The 24151-nt window shown below is 39.0% G+C and overlaps 2 protein-coding genes across 3 annotated transcripts in view; one reads left to right on the top strand and one right to left on the bottom strand.

Annotated features, from left to right (window-relative positions):
• The first annotated feature begins 4709 nt into the window (after positions 1 to 4709).
• poc1a (POC1 centriolar protein A) overlaps positions 4710 to 24151 on the top strand; it is a 39714-nt gene continuing 20272 nt past the window's right edge. The window contains exons 1-9 of one of the 2 annotated variants that reach the window (XM_020636727.3): positions 4710 to 4912; positions 8748 to 8832; positions 8986 to 9157; positions 9339 to 9518; positions 10072 to 10179; positions 11083 to 11198; positions 13088 to 13221; positions 16816 to 16884; positions 17125 to 17274. In XM_020636727.3, the coding sequence (XP_020492383.1) occupies positions 4904 to 4912; positions 8748 to 8832; positions 8986 to 9157; positions 9339 to 9518; positions 10072 to 10179; positions 11083 to 11198; positions 13088 to 13221; positions 16816 to 16884; positions 17125 to 17274 (1023 nt within the window). In that variant the 5' untranslated portion in view covers positions 4710 to 4903. The remainder of the gene's footprint in view (positions 4913 to 8747; positions 8833 to 8985; positions 9158 to 9338; positions 9519 to 10071; positions 10180 to 11082; positions 11199 to 13087; positions 13222 to 16815; positions 16885 to 17124; positions 17275 to 24151) is intronic. The other variant, XM_020636728.3, reaches the window with a different exon arrangement.
• Positions 6587 to 7392, bottom strand: b9d2 (B9 domain containing 2). The gene has a single exon (XM_020636729.3). It carries the CDS (start codon positions 7246 to 7248, stop codon positions 6721 to 6723), a length of 528 nt encoding a protein of 175 aa, XP_020492385.1. The 5' UTR covers positions 7249 to 7392; the 3' UTR covers positions 6587 to 6720.

The following is a 24151-nucleotide window of genomic DNA, read 5'->3' on the forward strand; positions in this document are numbered from 1 at the left end:
GTCTACAAGCCTCTGACTGCAACTGACCTTTTTTATTTGACTAATCAAAGAAAAAAACAACAGGTCTGGTTGGTTCCTCTTAAATGCTAAGATTGTTATTGAGTTACTCTTCAGTCTTACCTTTGATTTTTGACATGAGCAGAGACATTACATAAGTTTCAGTGGTCAAGCAAACAGCAGTAGTCTAGCCCGACACAAAGGTGAAACCAGAAGTGAAGAGGACATTGTGCAGGAGTTTTCTCTTCTCTTCCATGTCCATATTTACTCTTATGCACCTGGTGTAATAAACTAAATGCGCATATGTGCTTTTACATTATACACACAAGAAGTCAAACAATCAACACATACCAACCAGCTTCACTGATTCCATCTGTGTTTTTGACAAGCTCTTCAAAGGGCATGCATGGAGCAGATGTGGCCTAACTCCTTGGGGTTGCCTATGTGGCAATAAAGAACATTTACAGACATATTTGAAGTTGTTCTTCTTTTGTTTTGAGCAAGTCAAATGGAAACAAACAACATTGTTATAATGCAGGTATGCATTCATTCACTTCATTATAATCATCGTCATATTTCCTCATTCATGAGCTGCTTGTTTCTCCTTTGTCTCTATAAATACCTCACAGCCAGTGCAGCATTGTTCTATAATGTTGCCTAACTCTCAGGCCTTCTAGCTGTGGAAGAATGAAGCGCAGAATTCTTTGTTGAGTTGACAGAACAAAGGCGTGCCATTAAAAGAAAAAACAGCGGGATGTTGAGGGATGTTTCTCACAAATCTAAACCACAATATGGAAATGTATTGTTATTTTCAGAAGAGGTCAATAAACAGGATTCTTCTTCTAAAGGTCACCATATGTGTCTTTAAATGTAAGACTCAGTGTGTGTGTGTGTGTGTGTGTGTGTGTGTGTGTGTGTGTGTGTGTGTGTGTGTGTGTGTGTGTGTGTGTGTGTGTGTGTGTGTGTGTGTGTGACTCTGGTACAGTCAGAGAGCGTGCAGCATCAGTAGAGTTTAACATGACAGACTTGGTTTCACACTAATTATTTCTAAGTGAGAGAAGTTGTTGTTGTTGTGAAATCATTTCACATTAGATATATCAACTTAACCGTATAAGGCAATAATAATGGCAGCTTGGGTTTGAGGCAAAATTCTTAATTGATTTGACAATTAGCCTGACCTTACCCTAACCCAAAGCTGGAATGGCTGTTTAAGTCTGATGAGTTTAAGCTGGCTCATTTTGTCTCACAAGCTTGTAAAAAAAGACAAGATAGTCTGTTTAATCCGTGTTTGATTTGTTGTCGTTCTTGTCTTCTGTTTCATGACAATCAATGGACTCATTAAGCATTCTCTGAACGTTCAAATTCCATGGTGTCATGTTAGTCCATGCAGGCTGGGCTTATAAATGTTTGTATGACACAATAATAAAATCAAACTTCAAACTAAAACTTCAAACTAATAAAGAAAAAACTGAGATCAAAATTTAGAAGTCTTGGGAGCTGGTTTAGCTCAGTGGGTAGAGCAGATTGCCTCGTGTACAGAGGATTCAGTCCTCGTTGCTCTGGTGCAGTTCAAAGAGGAGACATGCTAAAAAAATTATCTTCTGGTGACAAGACTTTTGAGGCAATGTGTTAGTTAGCTGCTCAAGCCAACAAAATTCAGAGAGAGAAGTCCTCTCTGTCGTCCAGCTGTTTGTTAAAAAACAAGTTTTCATTCTCTATACAATCCTGCCAGCATATAGGAGATGTTGAAATAAACACCTCGGCAGAAATGGGATAGCTAGGTCTTCTCCAGTTTCCATTGTTTTGGTCCAGTTTAATACGTCACATCCTCTAGCTTATTTTCTACATGAGCTGAGTGTCTGTATGCAGCTTTTCAAACAAAGCAATACTTCACTTCACAAAAATGTATCATTTAGAAAGTCTGCAGAAAGGGAGATAAGATATGACTCCTTTGTAGATTGTATAGCAGTCATAAATGACTCAAAGGCAAAAGATAAAAGCTAATATCACATTTAAAACTTCCTCTTTTCCTGAAAAAGGAAGCGCTTCCGTATACTGATTTTTCCTTCAACAATAAGTAATGAATTGCTCTGCGCTCAGACACTTTCAACGTGTTCAGATACAAAATGAGTGTTTAATATGAAGGTGTGTAACCTTAGATAAAGGTGAAGGTTTTGAACCATGATTAGCATGAAAGAAACTCACTCTGTTTGTGTGTTTTTTGTGGAAAACATGAAGGTGTGTTGTTAAATTACAATTCTCAAGTGTCTTTATGGCTACTGAATATATGAATCATGTGTTGTGGTTAAGAGGATTCTAGATCATCTGCTTTTTTTTCTTCCTCCTTCCTTAAAGTATCATCTTCTGGGAACAACTGGTTTGGCATGTGTTAAGAAATATCAAATGTTCCCATCTAATTATATGTGTTGCATTGTAAGGGTGTGTCTTATACTTTCAATATAAAGGGTGTGAAACAAGAAGAGTTCTGGGAATAAGTGTGAACTTTTCCTGGGGGTTTTATCTGTCAATTGATTTATTAATCTCATAAATGCTTGTCATTAAAACTTAATGAAACATAACATTAAGCATGGCTTGGAAAGGTACCAAAATGTAGAAAATGATGCAAAACCTCACCTGAACTCTGCATGGTCCAAGCAAGTTTCAGAGGGTTTATAAATGCGTTTCAGGCCTTGTTGTATCTCTCTGAGGTTTTGTGTGATTTCTTAACTTTGTAGATAAGTGTCTCCTGGATTACCAAAGCACCTGTTTTTATGATGCGTTCTTAAAACAGAAACATGACTATATGTGGTGTAAAGAAATAACATGAAAACATTATAATTACAGCCAGACATACTATAATACTTGGATTTAGGGAAGGACTATTATGTCAATATTTGTAGATGGCATTGTTGGCTCGGTCACACAGCAACCGTCCAGCTTAAACAGCCCACAGAGGATTTGGTTATAGAAAGGATGTGTTGTCATTGATAAGTCACACGCATTATTATCTCAGCATCACAGGGCTGTTATAAAGGCCGTCAGGTTTGATGTAACATGTGATAAATTGTCACATAAGACCAGAATTCTATCTATAACTGTAATTTAGATAAAGTGTTCAGATTGATGTTTTGTTATATCTTTTGTTTTTGCCCCATAATTTCAACTCTGTCGAGACAAGTAGCAGGAGAGTTCGAAAAAAGCTCTGACATTTTTTATTTATTTATAATGTCTTACCGAGAGTTAGATGATTTCTGTTTAACACAGAGATAAAGGGGCCAAGTGGCTAAGCTATCTTAGCATAGAGTTTAAAATCAAAAGTACATTAACAGCTAGCCACAGTCAACAATGATGCCACAATACAATAAAATAGTATAAATATGATAAGTTATCAAATAAATAAAGAGAAAAAACTATTGAATATGAAGAACTTATTTATTTAAAAAGGATTAGCTTAGCAAGACTGGACTAAAAGGCTATATTGTTTGCGTAAAAATTTGAAGGAAGTCACTTGGTATGTGTCCTTTTGTCACTCATGCTGAAATCGAACAATGAAGAAATGCCCCAAAGCTGTTTTTGTGTGGTAAGATGCATACAGAACCCAGAAATCATTCTAACAAGCATCTGAACAGGAAACTGAGTATTTAAGGTGACAAAAATTAAATTAAAGGCCTATATGCAATGAGAATTAACTCTGGCGTCCTGACCTTAATGTTGCAAGACAATCTATACAAGTTAAGAAAACATATGCAAGGCCTTGTTCCGATTTTTGTTTTGCTGAAATTGTTAACCAATCATTTCTCTTATGTTCAAACTTCTTCTATCGGCAGAAAGCCAGCACACATCTTTAAAAAAAAAAAACACCTGTTGTAAGACCTCATTTGACATGTCTTACTACATGTTGACTATTTATAGGTGCCTTGAAGTCAGAAACTGAAGACTTGGGTATTTTAACTGGTTTGTTGAGTTTCAACTAAGAGCAGCATAAAAGTGTAGCTTAAAAGATAAAAAACAAATGCTAAAAAACTTTTTATTTCATGTTTGCAGTTATTTGTTGCGTTATTTTTGTATTAAATTTGAATTGCTGTATAGAAGGTCTAAGCAAAAAAAAAAAACTTCTTACATTTATTAGACAAATGTATTGGCGTAAAATGGTCCATTAATAAGTAGACCATCAATGAAATGTAGCGGGGTAGAAGTAAGAAGTAGCAGGAAATGAGCTTCTCAAGCTACACCAATCTGCACGCTTCAGTCCTCCTGGATATATGCACACTTCACATCATTTCTTATTTGCATCCTGATAAACATACCCTGTCAACATCTAAAACATGATCCAAATAAATGGTCTGCAACCTAAAATAGAACGCCAAATTGCAAGGAGAAAGTCCATCAACACTAGTATATGACATCCGCCCCTGATTCGCCCACTACATCAGCTGTAATGGGAAAGATTTCGATCAATGCTACACGGCTGCCATCTGGCGGTGGGGCTACACTACTACATTATAAAATTAAATAAAATCTAAATTGATGATTCTAAAAAAAAAAAAAAAAAAAAAAAAGATTTAATCACTCTCTATTATTCTGCGATGACCTTTTAATTACGCAACCGGAATCGCACAATATTGTGTGTGTGTGTGTGTGTGTGTGTGTGTGTGTGTGTGTGTGTGTGTGTGTGTGTGTGTGTGTGTTTTATTTAATCTCAATCCACAAGTGCGCCTGTCCCTTTAAGAAGCTGGACACGACGCTCAGCGCCCAATCGCGGCGGGTAAACTGAACACTGTTGTTGTCAGCAAGTAGCAGCTAAGCTAATTTTAAGATATCGTCAGCCGGCGAGCAGAGAGGTGAAACACAGTAAGGATTACAACAGTCAAAGGTCTTCCTCACCGGCTCCGGTTTAAAGTCTACAATGGTGAGTGTAAGTAACCTGTTAGCTGTGAGAGATGTCTCGTTTCTTGTGTCTCAAAAGCTGAAGTTGGGTGTTAAAGTCATGTTAGGCTCTGCTTGATGGTAACCTACAGCTACCTAGTGGGTGACATTATTATTGGTAAAGTGGCATGCTGTGAGTGGGACAAAAAGATAAACCATGTCAGAAATGTTACAGTGTTTGTCCAGAAATCTTCATCAGACTGTAAAGGGGATGTTTACCTTTGTATTTTGTTTTCTACTTAGTTGTGTCACACGATGTAAAAAAAATAAATACATTATTTTTTTTACTTTGTTCACTTGTGTTTAAACAAAGATGATTGAGTCTTGACGTTATTACTGGTTGTTAAACATTAATAAAAGGCATCACTGTGATACAGGATGATGATCCATAAAACTATCATGCTGCTGAATAGTGAAGTGTTGTTGCCTGTTTTAAGGTTCCTAATTTGTTTTCTTTTGATGGTCTTAGTTGACTGCATTTTCAATCATCTATGACAGGGAGGGGCAACTTCGTTCACAGCAAGGGCCACATTCATTTAATTCTCACTGCCAGGGGGCCAAATTGTAGCATATTAAAAAACGATTACAGACAATTATGTCTCAAATTTAACTCAACATATACCAGTGAAATATTATTATGGACATATTTCTGTTTTTCATGATTTCATGGCAGATTTTGTCATGTTTTCTTCATGTTTCCAATTAATCGATATGTAAAAATTGACCTGAGGGCCACGTTGAGGGTTGATGGGGGCTGCATGTGGCCCCCGGGAAGCCAGTTGCCCACCCCTGATCTATGAACTGATAAACTCTTCCTGCTACCTTTACAAGTCTGATGCAAAGATTGAAAAACTAAAATATATTCGGTGTATTGATAAAAAAATGAGAAGTCTGTCTGTGTAACAAAGCCTATGAAATATAACTGAATGCGAACCAGTTAATTAAAAAGATTAAAATTTCATCTATTTGTGGAACTACTCTATAATTAATTGATTAAACTGATATAACTCAACTATTGTTCGGCTTTTACATCACCCTGTTTTATGAACAGCTTATAATTATAGGCTATCATTTATAATATTTGGCCATAACGCCAATCTCCAACATTCATCCTATTGATACCTTACCAATAGCTGTTTTAATGAATATCAATCAAGATATTTAAAATAATTTAACCTTCAAATATAAAATAATAAAAAGTATGTAATGTTTTGCAGAGATCGGACCTCTCCCTTTTGAAAAATAGGAATTTAATATACATTTTAATGGTTGCCCTTCGTGTATTAGCCAATATTTACAGTCTATGGCAGGGATGGGCAACTTTAGTCACAGCAAGGGCCACATTCATTTAATTCTCACTGCCAGGGGGGCCAAATTGTAGGATACAAAAACGATTACAGTCAATAATGTCTCAAATTTAACTCAACATATACCAGTGATCAAATATTATTATGGACATATTTCTGGTTTTCATGATTTCAATGCAGATTTTGTCATGTTTCCAATTAATCGACCTGAGGGCCATGTTGAGGGTTGATGGGGGCCGCCAGTTGCCCACCCCTGGTCTAAGGTATTAGTTTGCACTTAGCAGGGGGGTCTAATCCCACCATGATCCCATCTAGTCTTAGGTCTACAGAAAAGTATATATCAACATGGAACCAACTTCGTTACGACAAAGTGTTCTTTATTTACACAAATATTATATATAAAATGGAATAGTTTTAGAAGTACAAAACTTAAAACGGGTCAGACAATCATTTAGCACGACAAATAACTTTTTCCTCAATTGTTCTCATGTTAACTCTCGACGCCATATTTGTCAAAGTGTCTCATTATAATGCCCAGCTCCAGCTTCACAGTTCCCATGGCTTCGGTGTGCAGTCTGTATCTGTCCGCCCCGCTGTACACGAGATCCGGGCTCCGTAACTGAGGACCTCCGCCGACAAACATTTGCGACAACTGCTCTTGCCAAGACCCGAGCGGCCTCCAGGTCACACAGTTCATCCGGTGATGTCCGGGGCTAGACGGGATGTGGCAGTAGCCGTAACCGTACATTTGGCAGCGACCGAAAGAGTCCTGGTGCCACACTTGCAGGTGAAGCTTTGGCCAGCCCTGGAGTCCTTTGGTCGCGAAGTGCAGATCAATGGGGTGACTCCAGTACGCCATGTCTCCTGTTTGGGGAATATCCACTTGGGTCTGACCCTCCTTCAGCCCGGAGAGGAGACGCCATGCTCCTCCTGTGTGAACTCCCCATTTGCAGAAAAGGCTGTTCTGTGGGAAACCAGTTGCCCCTACGATCTGGCCAATAATGTGCAGCTCGGCCATGTCATAAACGCGTCCTTACACAAAAACATGCGGCGGACAAACAAGGTGTACTCTTCTAGTCTTCAGTATTTGAAAAGACTAGCTGCTAGCAGTTGCTAACACCTCCGCCTGCGTCTCCTTGGTAACTCCCTGCGTTACTATGGGTTAACATATCACCCTGAGCATAGTCTCTCAGGCAGCATTTCCTTCCTGTCGGGATGTTCACAGAATTTGCATCATTAGGTAGAATGTATATACCAAAACCTTAAATTATGCCAGACTGGTGCTTGTCTTCACAGCAACACCTCTTCAAATGAGCTAATTATATTAGAAAATACATTGTAACCATGCGACAAATTACAAACTGTTGCCTGGCAGGCAAAACGCAGGGGGTTCAATGACATCAATTGCGTTTGACGTGCTTCCTCCTGTGGCGTGATTTGGAAAGTGAGGATGCTTTTATTCAGCAAAACTTGAGCCCCCCCCCCCACCCCCCCCCTTTTCTCTGAATACGAGTAGGCTACACTCCGCGGCTTTAGTGCTTCAAACTCAAACCAGTGATTTTCATAAAATTAGGGTTCAAAAAGAGTACAAGAATACTGTACTCAATTAAAAGTACATTTACATTTACTGTGAGTACAATTTAGTATAGGTAAAATTACTGGCCCATGAATCTAGAATGAAAAAGTAATTAATAAAAATAAAAAAAAATCCTATTTAAAGAATTGAGGACTGGAGTACTTTCATTCCGAAGGAGGTGGGGGTGAAAAATATAATATGATCTCCTTCCTGTGCAGTGCAAAAATGACAAATATATGGGGATTAATATATATATAAATTTAGACGGGACTCTTAATTTAGATATTCATATATTAATGTTGTATGGGGCTTACACTGCATGATAAAGCTGTTGTTTCTGATGCACTTGAAGCTGAACTGGCCTCCTAAATTTGGCCAGGGATTCACTTCATTTTCCTCTGGTTCCTCCCCAAGATAACCACGCTTTTAGCTGGGTCCAAGTTTAAGTCTTACTCAACTATCTTCCGATTTGTACAGAGCCCAGGAGGTGACATGGAGATATAAAAATACTTTCTTTTTTTTATGCGCACGCCTTTCAGATTTCCATTTAGATTTCAAACTAACTTATTTGTTTTGACTGATGAATTTCAATAACACTTTGTTGCAATCTTATCCTTTTTTTTTACTCACTGTACTGGTACTGTACAAACATTCTACTGGACTTGCCTTATTTCGTTTCTTACTACTATTTAAACCAGTTTATACATTATACCTATTTATACTGCACACCTCATATTTATATGTTTCATTATGTTTCATTATGTTTGAACACTGTTGGAGGGAGCGTAAGAACTAAAATCTTACAATACTTGTTGTCACTGTAATCGTTGAGCATACAAAAATAAGAGGTTGAACTTCATATTCTTTAAATAAGAAACAAGTTTTCATAGGCTTAAATATGTGGCAGCTGCTCTACATCTTTTGTGTCTTCCCCCATTCAGTCCGATCCAACTCTAGAGAGGCATTTTAAGGGCCACAGGGAGACTGTGACGAGTGTGGACTTAAGCTGCAACATGAAACAGATCGGTAACTTAAACTTTATATCTTCATATGTATTTGTGTTTCTCTGTTTTTCTTCCTATCACCAGTTTACTGATTTCTTTTTATTTTATTGTCTATGTTTCTTGGGATCATACACAGTGTTTCTGATTGACTCACCTCTGCGTCCTCCTCTTCCAGCCACAGGCTCGATGGACTCCTGTGTGATGATCTGGAACATGAAGCCTCAGATGCGAGCGTATCGTTTTGATGGACACAAAGATGCTGTCATGTCCATTCAGTTTTCTCCCTCAGGTCACCTAGTGGCCTCTGCCTCCAGAGACAAGACTGTACGTCTATGGGTTCCTAGCATGTGAGTTCTGTTATGTCATTATTATTGTTTTCAATTAGAAAATTTGCACAAAAGACAGTGACAGTGACTCATAAAAATAACAAAAGCACACATTTCTCAACACCCACTGTTTTTTTGTGGTTTGTTTTTTTCACTGTATTGTTGTCTTGGTGTGTGTGTGTGTGTCTGTGTCTTTCTACAGGAAGGCTGAGTCAACAGCTTTCAGGGCTCACACTGCCACTGTGCGCAGCGTTAACTTTTCTGGCGATGGACAGACTCTGGTCACAGCCTCTGATGACAAGACCATCAAAGTGTGGACAGTTCACAGGCAGAAGTTCCTCTTCTCTCTCAACCAGCACATCAACTGGGTCCGCTGTGCCAAGTACGAGAAAACATACAAAGGCGCACTAAGCCGTTTTCACATGTGCACTCCTGATAGTTTCCATAAAATGCCCCTGAAATCTTAGTTGTTTGTTCACACATGCACCTCATAATGGGAGACTATCCCCATTGGATGGGAGGGATGGGGGTCAACAGAAAAAAACTACGAGTCAGTTTCATAAATTAACTAGACTGCACAGGTCGCAGGATATAAATGTCATCACACCCGCCTGCTCGCTCACAGTGAATTTTCTAGAATATTTCCTGCTGCTATCCTCACATCGGCTCACCTTTACTTCTTCTGGAAAAATTGTAAGACGGGGTGGCAGGAGAAATTTGGCAGGAGGAGATTGAAAAATATTCATCTGTTTGTGTTCACACATGCAGCTCTCCCTGATAATTTCAGGAAGCTTTCAGGAGTTTTGTGCACATGTGAATAGGGCCATTGATGCTTTTGATGCTGCAGATATTTCTACTTATTGCTCTTTGTTTTACTATTTCTAAGTACACCTTTTTATATATTTCTGAATACACTTTTCATACATTTCTTGCAGGTTTTCTCCTGATGATCGTTTGATTGTGTCGTCCAGTGATGATAAGACTATAAAGCTGTGGGACAAGAATAGCCGAGAATGTATTCATTCTTTCTATGAACATGCTGGGTGAGTAATTTATACACAAAAAGGTGCACAGAAAAAATACTAATAAGAGAGGTTGTTATTTGAGTGCTTGAGACAACAAGCAGATTACATATTTTTGTGTGTTTGTTAATGTTGTTATTTTTGTGAAATGTTGACAATTCAAAGCAGTATCTGCTGCATTGAAGTTTTTTTTCTTATAGATAAAAACATTGGAATTTACATCGATGTATCAGCAAGTGACTTAGTCAAATTCCCCTTATCCAATGTTGAACACTTCAGGGTTGGAAATGAACTTTCTCTCCTTTCTGCCACTGGGACTGGTGGATTCAAAAATCACTTTTTTTTTTAGTGCAGAAAATACTGACAATCTCTTTGTCTAGCTCCTAAACAGTTTATTATTTTGAGGCTGGTAAGAGTTAAAAGAGCTAAATTAATTGTAGAGTTGCAACCATGTCCTCAGAGGCTAACTCATTTAGCTGATCTAGCTGCAAATGAACCTCGGCTGAAAGGCAGGATAACAAATGTGTTTTTCTATAAGCATGTGTTTTAAATCATTCTGTTACTTCACTTTTATTTATCAGCCACCGTGACTGGTAAGTTGAGCAAATTCGCCCCTTAAATGCAAAAAAACAAACACCCGTATGGCCTGTCAAGGGTGCTAATTTCCAACCCTGGAACATCTCTTCTTTCATTACAAACTTCTCTAAATGCTCCAGCCAAAAGTCTCATACGTAGTGTGTTGTGGTTTATTTGTGGTGAATAATACTTAGAGTTAGAAGTGTTCTCTGGCGCCAGTTTGCCTGCCAACATTTTTCAGTAAAGGTTTTGTGATAATCAAATTAATCTGCTGATATAATGAATATAAAGTTCTGTATCAAAGACGTTATTTCTTTTATTTCATGTTTTTTCTGTCTTTCTTTTAAGTTATGCAAACCAAGTGGAGTTCCATCCCAGTGGAACATGCATCGCTGCAGCCAGTACTGACAACTCTGTAAAGGTGTGGGACATCAGATCCCACAAGATGCTGCAGCACTACCAAGGTAACACCTCAAAACATTATATAACAGAACAATACAGCAAAACCATTCATTCACAACACATTGAGTTTTATTACCAAGTGTTTTAACACCTGAAAACAACAAACGCTGCACTTTTTATTTGTTCAGGCTGTCAGATTTTGCATTCTTCATTTAGTGAGGCTGCAGCTAATGTAGACTTTATTAAATACTACAAGAAAAATGAATTATTGATGAACAAATATTTGGCAATTGCTCTACTGCGTGGACATCTACTTTATTATTCAGAGGCTTTACCTCAAATGCAGCAAATAAAACACAGCTCAAGGGAGGAACTGAGAGGTATTAGTGTATTTAAACATGTCATGGCGTTTTGCGGCCAGCAGAGGGAGCATGTTACTTGTCCTATGTGTGCCATCCTGATGTTGCTTAAACTAAGAACCCATTCACCTCATTGAAGAATAGTTTGGGGAAGTTTTGATTACTTGCCATGAGCTGCTATATTAGATGTTATAATATGTACACCTGATGTTGAGCCCTATTCAAGTTACACAGCAACTGAAGCATGGGATTATTTACAGCTGCAGAGCTCCTCAGTGGGATCCAGGCAACATGTTTGTGAGCATCTCTCCAGCTGGGGTGTCCTTCAGCAAAGTGCTGAACCTTTTATTGTTCTGTAGGTGTCGGTTTATGACTGACCAAGTCCTCTGACGTCAAGTTTAGGGATACAAATGATTACTATAAACACATGGATGATTAACATCATTTTTGGGGGGTCTTCTGATATTTATAATATACAGTATTATTATGTCTCAGCTGCAAAAGAAAGTTGTAGCAGTATCTCCTCCATAACTATATCTTTAAATAGGAACTTTTTCGTTTTTTGTCAGTGTTGGTGCCCCCTGCAGACAAAGTGGTGCATCTTATCTATTTGTTGATTTTGTCCTGTACATATAAGTAGTGTAAGTGGCTGTTACTTCAGCGTGCTGAAAAGCATCTTGTCTGAGACCTACCCTGCGGTTACAGGCTTTTAAAAAAAAAATACAATATTTAAATACCTCATAGTGTCCCTGATGGTCTGTTTTGTACGACGGAGTATTAGGGCCACGTTAAAGAAATACGAAAATCTAAAATTTTGAGATAGTCCTAAATTTACGAGATTAATGTCGGAAATTTACTAGAATAAAGTCATTATTTTAGTCTATATCAGAAGAGCAGCAGCAGCCTGTTCGAAAATGACAAGCGTGGAGCATCTTGTTATACTTTAGTAAAGGGTTCACAAATAAGGAAGAAGGCCACTTCCTTGTGTAGTCTGTAAAAAAACAGTTAGTTCAAGAGAAGTTTTCACTTCAACTTTCAAGGACTTGTTTATCTGTAAAATGATGAACAGGACACAAAGTGGCTCTGCACATGAGACACTTTAACAAGGCGGACAGATAACTGACAACAATATCCGATAGTTGTGTTGTGGCTTTACTTTTGCAGATATGAAACTACACACTTAGAGGAAGTTATGTCTGCAGAAGAAAAGGCTTTAAGAGTTCTCCTTTCATCATTTTCACGTAGGCTGGTCTCAAACTCGTAAATTTACGACTTTATTCTCATAATTTACGAGATTATTCTCGTAAATGTATGACTATATTCTCGTAATTTTACGGCTTTAAACTCGTAAATATTTACGAGAGTAAAGTCCAGAGATTAATCTCGTAAATTTAGATGAATTTTTTTCTTTAACGTGGCCCTAATCCTCCATTTTAGGTTTGCTCTTATAGGTCATAAACATGAATCTGTATTAATTTCACAGCCATTTAAACAAGTCCTTAGAAAATCAGTGCTGTTTGAACTTTTTTTTTTCTTAGTTGTACAAGGTTGCACTTAAGTTTAAACGTGTCGTGTTTGTGTGTGTTTTCCAGTCCACAGTGGAGTCGTGAACAGCTTGTCTTTCCACCCTGATGGTAATTTCCTCATCACTGCGGCCAACGATTCCACAATGAAGATACTGGACCTTGTAGAGGGCAAGCTACTGTACACACTGCACGGCCACCAGGTCAGAGGCACACACACGCAAACACACGCAAACACACACACCTTGATAAATGAATACCATTCAGGCCTCTTACAGGCCTGACACTGCAGTGTTGTAAGTCATGATCAGGATGGGTCGTGTCTGTATTTCTGTGTTTGTATTCGTGAGGGTTTGGTGTGGACAGTTATGTGTTTGTGTGTTTGACATCTTCTTTGTGGTTGTTTGATTGTCTGAAGTGTGTGTGTGTGTGTGTGTGTGTGTGTGTGTGTGTGTGTGTGTGTGTGTGTGTGTGTGTGTGTGTGTGTGTGTGTGTGTGTGTGTGTGTGTGTGTGTGTGTGTGTGTGTGTGTGTGTGTGTGTGTGTGTGTGTGTGTGTGTGTGTGTGTGTGTGTGTGTGTCCTTTTTTTGTACATGGTGTATTTTAGTACTTGCCAGGCGAGCAGGCAGCCCACTCATAATGACTCATCTCAGGGTTGTTGGAAGGAAACTGAACAGTTTTTCTGCCTCCATTCCTCTTCTTCTCTTCCTCCTCCTCTCTATTTCCGTCCTGTCCTTTTTTTTTTTTCTTCTACAACTTTAACCCACTTCTCCGCTGTGTTTCGAGGGATGTTTTAGCAACACCAGTCTTAATTATCTTCCTTGTTTTCTTCGTCGTCTGCCCTAATTTTCTCCCACTGCCACCCTTGTTTTTTCCAGCCCTTAATGCCCTCACATTTTGGCTGGCTGGACGAGCTGGCTGGTCAGCTCTCTGACTGTATCTGTTTGTTTGAACAGCTGATGGACTGGCTTGCTGGCTAGTTGTGGAAATCATTGGCTTGCCAGTACCACACGTGGTCCGTCTGTTTATCTATCCCTCTGTACAAGTAGCCTTCCTTTTATCCTCTTCTTTCCCCCCGTGTTACCTGTGCCTCTCTTAGAGTTCTTTCCAAGACTCTTTTCTTTGTCATAAAAAAAATTGCTTTTCCCTGTTCTCTCTTCACACCTCCAAATTTGTCATCTCCTGCACTCTGTCTCTGTTTCTGTTGTTGTTCTTTTTGGCTCAGTAGTGACTCTACCAATCTGTTGGTGCTGAGAGTGCTCAAGGTGTTAATTGTCTCTCCAGTCGCATAGTTAGCTATGGGAGAGACCCCCATCTGTTCGTTGTGGGTGTGTAGGTGTATTTGTGTTTGTGTCTGCTTGACTCTGTTCATGTACAGTACGGGTAAATGGATGAGGGGCTCTGAGGGAGTGTTTTTCTTCTGTTGGATCTGACAAATGCGTTGTTTACCTCGCCTCGGGGGAACCATACCTGGCTGGGTTGAATCAGTCTAATTTAGGTTAATTTGTCTCTCTGCTCCCATGTCTGACAACTGATTTCACAGAGTGATACACAACTTTGTATGAAGAAAGTTTCCAGCTCTGTAAACAAAAGAAATTGGCTTTCATCTCTTAACTTCTCTGCGCAGCTGTCCAACTTATCTCGAGATCTTCTTTCTTTCTTTATCCAGCTGTCAGCTTCTACTCTGCCCATTAACTTCTGTTCACATTACCCTCATTCATGACATTAAAGCCAGCGTGAGGCGTCATGAAGCAATAACGCTGCATTTATTTTAAAACAATCACAATAGACAGGATGACGATATGTTGCCATCAATATTTTGTCCCAACCCTATGTAGAAAGCAATATTGTTGATTTAGCTTGTTTTACTTTGAAGTCTGAAGTTGCATGTTATCTAAAATTACACACCGGGCAATAATATGGCAGCGTTCAGTGTAAAAACCACCCTAACACTCAGAGTCTCAGTATGATTATTATTAATCTTTTTTTTTTTGGTAAAATGATAGTTGTTTTCTGTATAAGACCATTTGGACAGTGCCACATGCTTTCTTTAGTCTTAAGTGACTGGATGAGCTGGTCACCTGCACATGAACGGCACAAAATAACATGTTGAAAAGACTCTGAAACGTCATTCACATGTAATGTAAAGAAGCAAATCTGAATGTGTTCAATTATAAATGAGGAATGTAAATATGAGGACCAATTTCATTAAAAAAATAAAATAAAATCTGTTATTGCAATGTCTACAGGACTTTGTTTCTACTCCTGACCTTTCTTTCTTAGGTGTTTTTTTCAAAAGGTTTAATCACTATTTTTGTATCATTAGCAGAAACAAGAACCACCGTTATGAAGCAACCCGATGTAGCATGTTTTTAAATGCTCTCAGAGGTGTATTAAAATGAATAACAGTGTACAGATGAAAGCCAGAAGAATCATGTAATCATATTTAGTTAGTCATAACTCCATGGCGAGCACCATGTGGGGCCTGTCTGGTTTCTCTAACCTCAGTACATTACCTACCTATACATAAAATGTGCCAGTTAGGTCCATTGCCCTGTCAGCCTCTCTCTCTCTCTCTCTCTCTCTCTCTCTCTCTCTCTCTCTCTCTCTCTCTCTCTCTCTCTCTGTGCGTGTGTCTTGCCATGGCAAGTGCCAGCCTGGCAGCAGGCATTAGTCAGAGCCGAGACAGAACACGCTGTCTGTCAGGCCGTCGCGTTGCCATAGTGACACTGTCTGCTTCTCTCAGGTGCTTCTGGGAAACCATTCCTCACCCAAACCAGCCTGTCTGGGTGCCAGCCGCAGGACACAGCAGCTCCTTTTTTCTCTCTCCATCAGCAGCCTCCCTGTGTGTTTCTTTTTCCTTTCCTTCTGTTTGTTCTCTCCTTCATCTTCTCTTTGAAAACAGTCAGAGGGCCCGGGCTCTAATCGTTGACCCCACTCTGCATTGTGAGGTGGAGAAGAAAAGAATAAACCAAGAGAGAGGGGTTATTTCGAGATATTTGTTTGAAGCTGGAAGCCTGTCTTTGCTCTAGGTTCATGAAAAAAAAAAACACTCTTTTCTACACACACAAAGCATACCAAAGTCCTGACTTCCTCAGGTGATTGTTTTTGGCTCTGACCACATGTGACCTCACCCCACCTGCTTCTCCGCTTTCTAGTATTGATTGCTCTGCTACTGCCCCTCACGTCCACCCCCTCCTGTACAAACATATGAGGGAGCTTCTCTTCAGAGTAAAGTTTGGTTTTCCTCTGAAGGTTGAAAGAGATTTCTTAAATCTATGAGCTGTAGACACAAAGAAAAAAACACTTAAACTCTCCAGCGTCTGTCCTGTAATTTAATGCAATATATAGCGATATCACTTCTAGAGGTAAGTATGTATTCTATTTTTCTTCTGTTCTGTTTAAACCCTTTAGTGTTTACTTCCTCCTACACCTTTATTTTAACACCTACACTCTCATTGCTGCCTTGCAGTTTAAAATCATTAGATTTTCCTAATATTCACCCTGACTGTGTGAAGAGTTTAGAAGTGAATGAATAAGCTGAATACAACATAGACCTCACCACCGTCGCATACAGTAGACTTTCTCTAACAATAATTTGAAGTCTTTATTAATAAGTCTATTTGTAGTTTCTTTTTAAATATTGAGAAATAATTTTGTGTAAAAAAAAAAAAGGTCATCCCAGTTTTCAAAGCTGAGTGTTGTGTGCTTCTCTAAACAGCAGCCGAAAAGAAAGACAGAAAAAAGGGCAACTAAAACAAATGCAAATCCTAATTCTTCATCTTTGTGTCTCTTCAGGGTCCAGTGACCTGTGTGGCCTTCTCCAGGACAGGAGAGTACTTTGCCTCTGGTGGCTCTGATGAACAGGTGATGACTTATTCTTCTAACTTGGCCTAAAAAAAAGATGCATATGTATCAGATGAATTAGCATGCTGTTCATTGTTAGCCAAAGGTCAGCATCATGTTTGTCTCATACTGCTGAGAGTACTACCTTCAGGTGTGTTGACTTGTTATTTAAAGCAACAGTCAAGAGACCTAATTAAGAGAATGAAAAATAGAATATAAAACAGTTTTCGTGCTGCAAACAAGTTATTGTTCCCTCTTCAGGTGATGGTGTGGAAGAGCAACTTTGACTGTGCAGAATGCAGCGATGGTGTCAGACTACAGCATAAAACTACATCCAGCATTAAGACACCACCAACCAGTTCAACCTCTCAGCCCAACTTTGACTCACAGCCATCTGCGCTCCTCAGCCAGGTAAGTTCAGGAGGTTAGAGCACAATATGATAACCTGTAACTGTCTGGTTTCAGGCCCATATCATTATTTCCTCAGTTCTATTGAAACCACAGATATCTGATTTCTACAGAAGCTACAGTCTCTATTTTCACAACTAGAGAAAGTTGGGACCTATTGGGAAGTTTTACCAAAGCCTTGTTTCCACTGAGCAGTTCAGTTCAGTTTGGTTCAACAGTGCAGCTGAAACACACATTTCCTTTGGGTTGTCTTATGGTTAGGATAAAGTGCTATGAAAACTATAATTTAAACACAAACATCTTTGTACAGCACAAAAACACCTAATGAATAAAGATTGCACACATCAACATGCATGTGTGCTGATTAGACTGAGAAATGAACCCAAAGAAACACACACCCATCAGTAATTCATGTTGCCAGTGTGGCTGATTTATTTCCTGCCTGCACCTCCTTCCTTTGAAGTCTGCAGTTTTGCCCAAAGCTACATCCATATCTCACATTAAGGCAACTTATTCTGCAAACACATTTTGATACGCAGGATGTTTTTTTCTCCATGATTAATCTGTGCTCAACATACGACTACATCCTCAAATACGAACGACCATGGAGATATTTCTCACAGGTGATTCTAAATGATAACAAAAGATCAAATGTCAGTGTCTTTATACTAAACATTTGTGACTTTTTCTCAATGTCATTGAAGTACACGTGACACTACACTTTCCTGATAGTAACTGTGTTTATTCTATTTGACAACAGAGATGACTCAGTCATCTTAAGACTCAATAAATGCCAAAATCAGTTATACTTACAGACATGATACAAATCAGGCCTTCCAGGCTGGGAAGCCTAATAGAACTTCATTCTCTGTTTCCAGTTGTCTTTAGAGTCTCTGTTTGCGATGATTGCACCGCTCCCTTTCTAGCTACTGTGTATATCTTCTAATAGAAAAAATATAATAGAGCCGAGAGTGATTGTGCAAATTCAAATACTTAGGTTAAACTTTAAAAAAATAACAGTTTCTACTTAATGGGGTTCAGTTTTTTTTATCTGGCCAAGGCCTGATAACTAATGACTAGAGAGTGACTTATGTTCATGTATTATTTTACATAGGAAGGAATGAGTCATCCAAAATATCAGCATCTAATTTAGCCCATCTGAACAGTGCTTGCCTCACAACCTTTAGCTCCCCCCTAGCTGAGCCCCCCCCCCCCCCCCCCCCCCCCCCCCCGGACCCACGTGAAAGAAATACTGAAACATTTCTGTAAAAGATTAACATAAAATCAAATTATTTTTATTATAATCTAAATTATAATTGTGGCTGACTTAGTAGCTGGATCATTCTGAGTGAGAAGTGTTTATTTAACACAGTTTTATTTACAGACCTTTGAATAAACTATCAGTGACTGTTTAATCATATGTGCAAATCTAATAAAACTAGAGAAGGATACTGTTTATACACAATCTGTGTGGTTCAGTAATTTTCATTGTAAGGTAATTAATAGATTTTTAGATTGATTTTCCCACCAATTAATCACTCAAACCATGTCAGCAAATTGTCACAAAAATGCTGATCACAGTTTCCACGAGTCCAAGGTGACATTTTTTCGAACTTGCCAAAACTCTAGTAACCAGTAAAACATCCAGGTGACCATGATGCTTAAAAGTAACAACCATCAAATCCACCAGTTGTTCAGGTGGAACCAACCAATATTTAACCTTTTAGCTTGATTATGACTCAAATGATCACTTCATTATACAAACAATATGTGAGAGCGATAGAAAATAATAGAAATGACTTTATTGTCTATCCTTTGCATGCAAAGGGAAGTAAATGTGTCTTTTGGTTGCACAGTGCACAATAAAAACACAACAAATCACAGTTAATACAAGATCAGGTCAGACCATCAGGTTTGAAAACATAAAGGATTTGAGACAAACAAAGTGAGGAATGATTAATTATTTAAAGAGCTTGTCTCACACACACACACACACACACACACACACACACACACACACACACACACACACAGAGGACAGGGTGTCATAGCCTGGATCAACCTCAGGGAAGGTTATTTGATTTCAACCTCTTTGACTGCTACAGTGTTACTTACATCAACAAGGGCACAGCCAAGGTCCCCCCCCCCAATATCTCACAGACACACAAACAGCGTCTCTTCTTTCTGTTATTGATCTCCCTGGTATAAGTTAAGATCCGCCCACAGTGATGCTGTCTTCTCTTTACTCTCTATTGGAAAACTAGAATAGCCCAGAACTCTTAATAAACAATGTAGACAAGTAGAAAAAATGGCCAGTGTGTAAAATTAAACTTGTACCATGAATACAAAGTTACAAACACCATATAAACAAGGACAGAGTAATTAGACAAAAAAAAGTATTTGTAATCAAAGGCTTAGCAGAATCAGGCATGTAGAGGTGATTCTTTTTCTCACCTTCACATTTGCTTGAATCATGTAACTATAAATCTTTTAATGTCCCTCAAACACCAGCTTCTTTTATGCCAACCATCGACCCCTTCAGGCTCTTTTTTTCTTTGTCTCTGTCTGACTGTGTCTGTCTCTGCCGCTGCTGTGAAACACAATTGTAAATGGATTTTAATAGCTCTTCCACTCGACAGCCGTTATTACAGACATGCCTCAAAGGGCGATTAGAAAATGGGCAGTTGGGCCATGTGGAGAGATGTGATTAGTGCGTCGTGTGAAACGTATTCTCTTCTGAGAACTGCTCTTCTTGTAAAAACCCATTTCACTGGGAATCAAGTACAGCAGGAGTATATGTCACGTCTCCTTTATAATCAAAGCAGGCACCAGGCGGTTCAGATCTTGTGTTTGCTCCTTTCAGCATTAAAGGAAGAGAAAGGGAAAAAAAAACCTCAACATTTACAAGATACAGTGTGAATCTAGGGCACATGTTTTTGAAATCAATGGATTAGTGTTCTGTTTTTGGGGATCAGATTCTAAATGTAATATTGAAAAGCCTCTCAGAAAGGTTAGGCAGTATGTTTGTGTTGTAAATTAGGCTGACTCTTAGTGTTACAGTATTTAATCAAACCAGAATCCAGTTTAAAGCTCCTGTGAGGAACTTTTGCTTTGCATCTTCAGTGAACTGTTTAAAGCAGTACATTCATGGTGGTTGGTTTTCTGGTTAACCATGTCTCCATTATTTTCTTATGAAAGGAAAGTTGCAGCAGGAAGTGAAATTGTTTTCCTTTATTTACCTGTTTTAAGCAGTTAAATATTTATATAGTATATAGATATAGTTATTCAAATCTGAGATGAAAGGCGTGCTAAGATGGACTTTCAGTGAGGTTTGAACGTGTGGATTTAAAATAGGTTGTTGTTTGATGTTTATGTATTGCACCAAACTGTGCCTGTTCACTGACCTTGGCCCTTTATAATGATATTATCATGGGGGACATTTCAAAAAGATGCCATTCATAATAATGAGACCGGCTTTTGATACAAAGCAGTTCAACAGTATGATGAAACATTCAGATCCATGAGTTCATTGTGTAGAAAAACTGAGTGCAGTGTTAAATTCAAAGGTTTCATATTCTGGTAAATCATATTTGTGCACTAGTTGTGATGGTCAGATTTTCAAAGTATTAGTTTGGACTAATACAGACGTGAAGACAAGCTCTTATGGAGATTTAATTTTTTTTACTTTTGTTCTCTGCTTCATGTTTTGCATGTAATTAATGTTGTAGTTACCGTGAAAGCATTCTCTTCAGTGACAGACTTCATATCCACGACGATCACTCTGCTTGAATGAAAACATCAAGTCATAAAAAATGCATGAAAAGTTGACTTGCACAATAAAGGATACTCCTTTTCGATTTTATTTTTTTTATCTTCACACACTAATTCATTCTTGCTTATGATTAATAAATATTTGGACTGGTATAATTATTATTCAGATTATGTTCTTGTAATACGTGTTTATTTTGGCATAATAAATCACTAATACACAAACACACACTGACTTCATTGAGCTCCTTCAAGGTTCAAGGTTGTTTCTTCCTACCTTTTCAATGTAGAGTTCTCCATCACTTGTTTCACTTTAAGTAATGCTAGTTACTGCACCTGGAAGCACTAGCTTCCTAGATTTTCCCTTTCATGTATAATTTAGCCATTCATAATTTATTATTAATACAGGCAGCCTTTCATCTCTCATAAACTGCCGAGAGTCTCGCACACGTGTTGCCTGAGGAGGCAGAGAGGGGAAAGCTGCCACCAGCTTCTCTTCTTAATGTGTTCGTTTTCTTCTCTCTCCGAAAGATTATTCTAAGGCTTTGTGAGTTTGAAAGGAGAGTATAAAACAGAGAGAGGGCTGGATGGAAGACAGGATAAGTGGATCTGATGTGCAGTTATAAATTGTCTTATTTTCTGAGAAGAAGAATGCATCTAACAGGATGAAAGGACTTTCATTGGCTGCTGTCGCTCACATTTACAAACGCTAGATTTAAAACTTATATTTCAAAACACTTGTCAACCATGGAAAAACAAACAACCATGCATATTTATGATTAACTCCTGCCTAACTTAACTTATGAGAGCATCTTTTGTACAGTGAGAGGTGTTCTTAATGGCTCTACGACGTGTTGAGACGCGGTCCAAAGTGACATGTTCACATGTTTGTTGTATCTTTTATAAACACTGAGAAGTACGTGCAAGGAAACAAACAACCATTGTTAAATGTTAGGAACAAAAGCAGAAATAGAAATATGTAGGCTATATATTGTTAACTGTAAGTATTAATACTATTTATCCAGGGACACTAATGAGACTTGAATCACAATAGAGAACTTTTTGTGAAGGTTTCTAGTCGTCCAGGCCATAATAAGTCTAAGGGTGATCCAAGCGGCTTTGGATGAGCAGTAAAATATCTTCAAGAACTTAAAGTCCAGTTTCCTTAAAGATCCAACGTTGAAATAGAAAGCAGACAATAAGTTCAACCTGACGAATAAGTATTATTGTAATTGTCACAATTCTTTATCTGGTCAGTGGTTGAAAAGAAACTGTAAATAGTTATGGGTACCGGTAATTATTGTGGATATTTTTTTCGTTGAAGGTCAGATATGTAAGACATTTACTGAATTAAATCATAAAACAACCTTACTATATCATCAGATATTAAGGAAACTTGCTATGTTGAAGTCATGGCTTGTCTGACAACAAAGCAGCAGCCAGTATGTTCTCCTTCTAAATTTCGATTCCGGTGCGGAATGGTTTGTTTTTGTGCTGACCAGAGAAGTAGACGGGGCCCCCACACGGTCGTTCAGACCCTCGCCCCTCGGTTTGCAGCGATGAAAATTGGGCAAGCTTGGTTGAGATATAACTGATTCTACTCGACCTAAAAGACTCAGCATTTTTCTAATGAGCTCTGTGTCCAGCAACGTGGTAAAACTACGATAAATATTGGAAATGCTTTAGAAAATTGGAGAGAGAGGTTAGAATGCAGAAAGGTTTCAAGACGTATTCAGAGCTGGCTAAACACTGAAGCTTCAGTGTCCGCAACATGGCGACTTGCGTGCACTTCGACTCTAGGGACCAGGGGGCAGGGGGAGACAGCTCTCACATTGTTTTGAATTTGGACTGCAGTACCCATTTTAAACGCTAGGTGTCAGATTTACATATTGGTCCTTTAAGGATAAAGAGTTGATTACAGGTGATTTGTGATAAGAAATAGGAGATGTGCATGTGACACAGTAATATCCTAAGACTTGCAATGCCCCTCCCTATATATATAGGTGGTCAAGACTTGAGGTTGGGGGTCGTGAAGCTACAGGTCCATGTACTTCCTTCTATCATCAGATGTCACTGAGGTGTTAAAAGCATCTTTCCTTGCTATGTCAAATATTCATTATGCACACACAGCCACCTGTGGCTCTAATACATTTCACCAGGGAGACATTTGCCTAATGAGACAGTAATGCTGCGTTTATTACCGAGGCAAAGGCCACCCATGGCCCCTGTCCTCTCAGAATCAAATCCACAGGGATCGTATAAGCAGCTAATTTGATATTCTGATCCTTTAATGTACTTGGATGTGAAGCTCAATGACAATGTGCAAGTGATGGGCGCTTTACCAGAAACATGTGGGCCTGTTTGCCTTGTTTATTAAACACAATAAGCCAGTCTGAGCTCAACACTGCTCAGCAAATCTTTACGTGTGTCGGAATAGATGCAGTCATGTGTGTTTTTTTGTGTGTACGTGTGTACGTGTGTGTGTGTGTGTGTGCATGTGTGTGAGGGAGTTCTAACCATTGCTGACAGGCAGATCAGCTCGCTCTGATCACATTCGCTATAATCCCTACATCCATCCCCCCTCCCTCCCTCCCTACCCACCGTTCCCCCCCCCCTTCCTGTCTCTAGCTTCACATCTGGGTCTCTCTCCTGCTCACGTGTGCCGACAGACGAGCTGCACACTCACAGCAGGCTTCCCCTCACTGCTCAACACACACACTCAGACACACACAGATCAGTGCACCGCTCGCCTCAGCTTGAGGATGTGGATTGGAGAGCGAGGAGGGGGGGGGTTCTCCATCTCCTTCACCATTATTTTAGTTGTTTGCAAGATGAAAAAAGACTGCTTTGACTGTGCTTTAGCAGATCAAACTTTACTGGCGCTCACACTAATAAAACGTGTGTGTTTGTGTGTGTGCATTTGGTTTTGTTCTGACAGCAGGTGAACTCATTTGACAGCAAGAGCATAGAGAGCGACCGAGTGAGCTTAAGAGGGAAATGCAAAGAGGTGAAACAAACGAGTGTTAAAGAAGACAAGATAGCGACAGAGTTAAAGAAAACCTAATGGTCTAGCGGAGCGAGAGAACATGCGAGAGGGAGGGAGCGAAACGAG

This window comes from Labrus bergylta, chromosome 5 (assembly GCF_963930695.1).
Source record: "Labrus bergylta chromosome 5, fLabBer1.1, whole genome shotgun sequence".
NCBI classification, from domain to species: Eukaryota; Metazoa; Chordata; class Actinopteri; order Labriformes; family Labridae; genus Labrus; species Labrus bergylta.

Excerpts from the sequence above, each read along its gene's own strand:
- b9d2 (XM_020636729.3), bottom strand. The coding sequence starts at position 7,248 with ATGGCCGAGCTGCACATTATTGGCCAGATCGTAGGGGCAACTGGTTTC.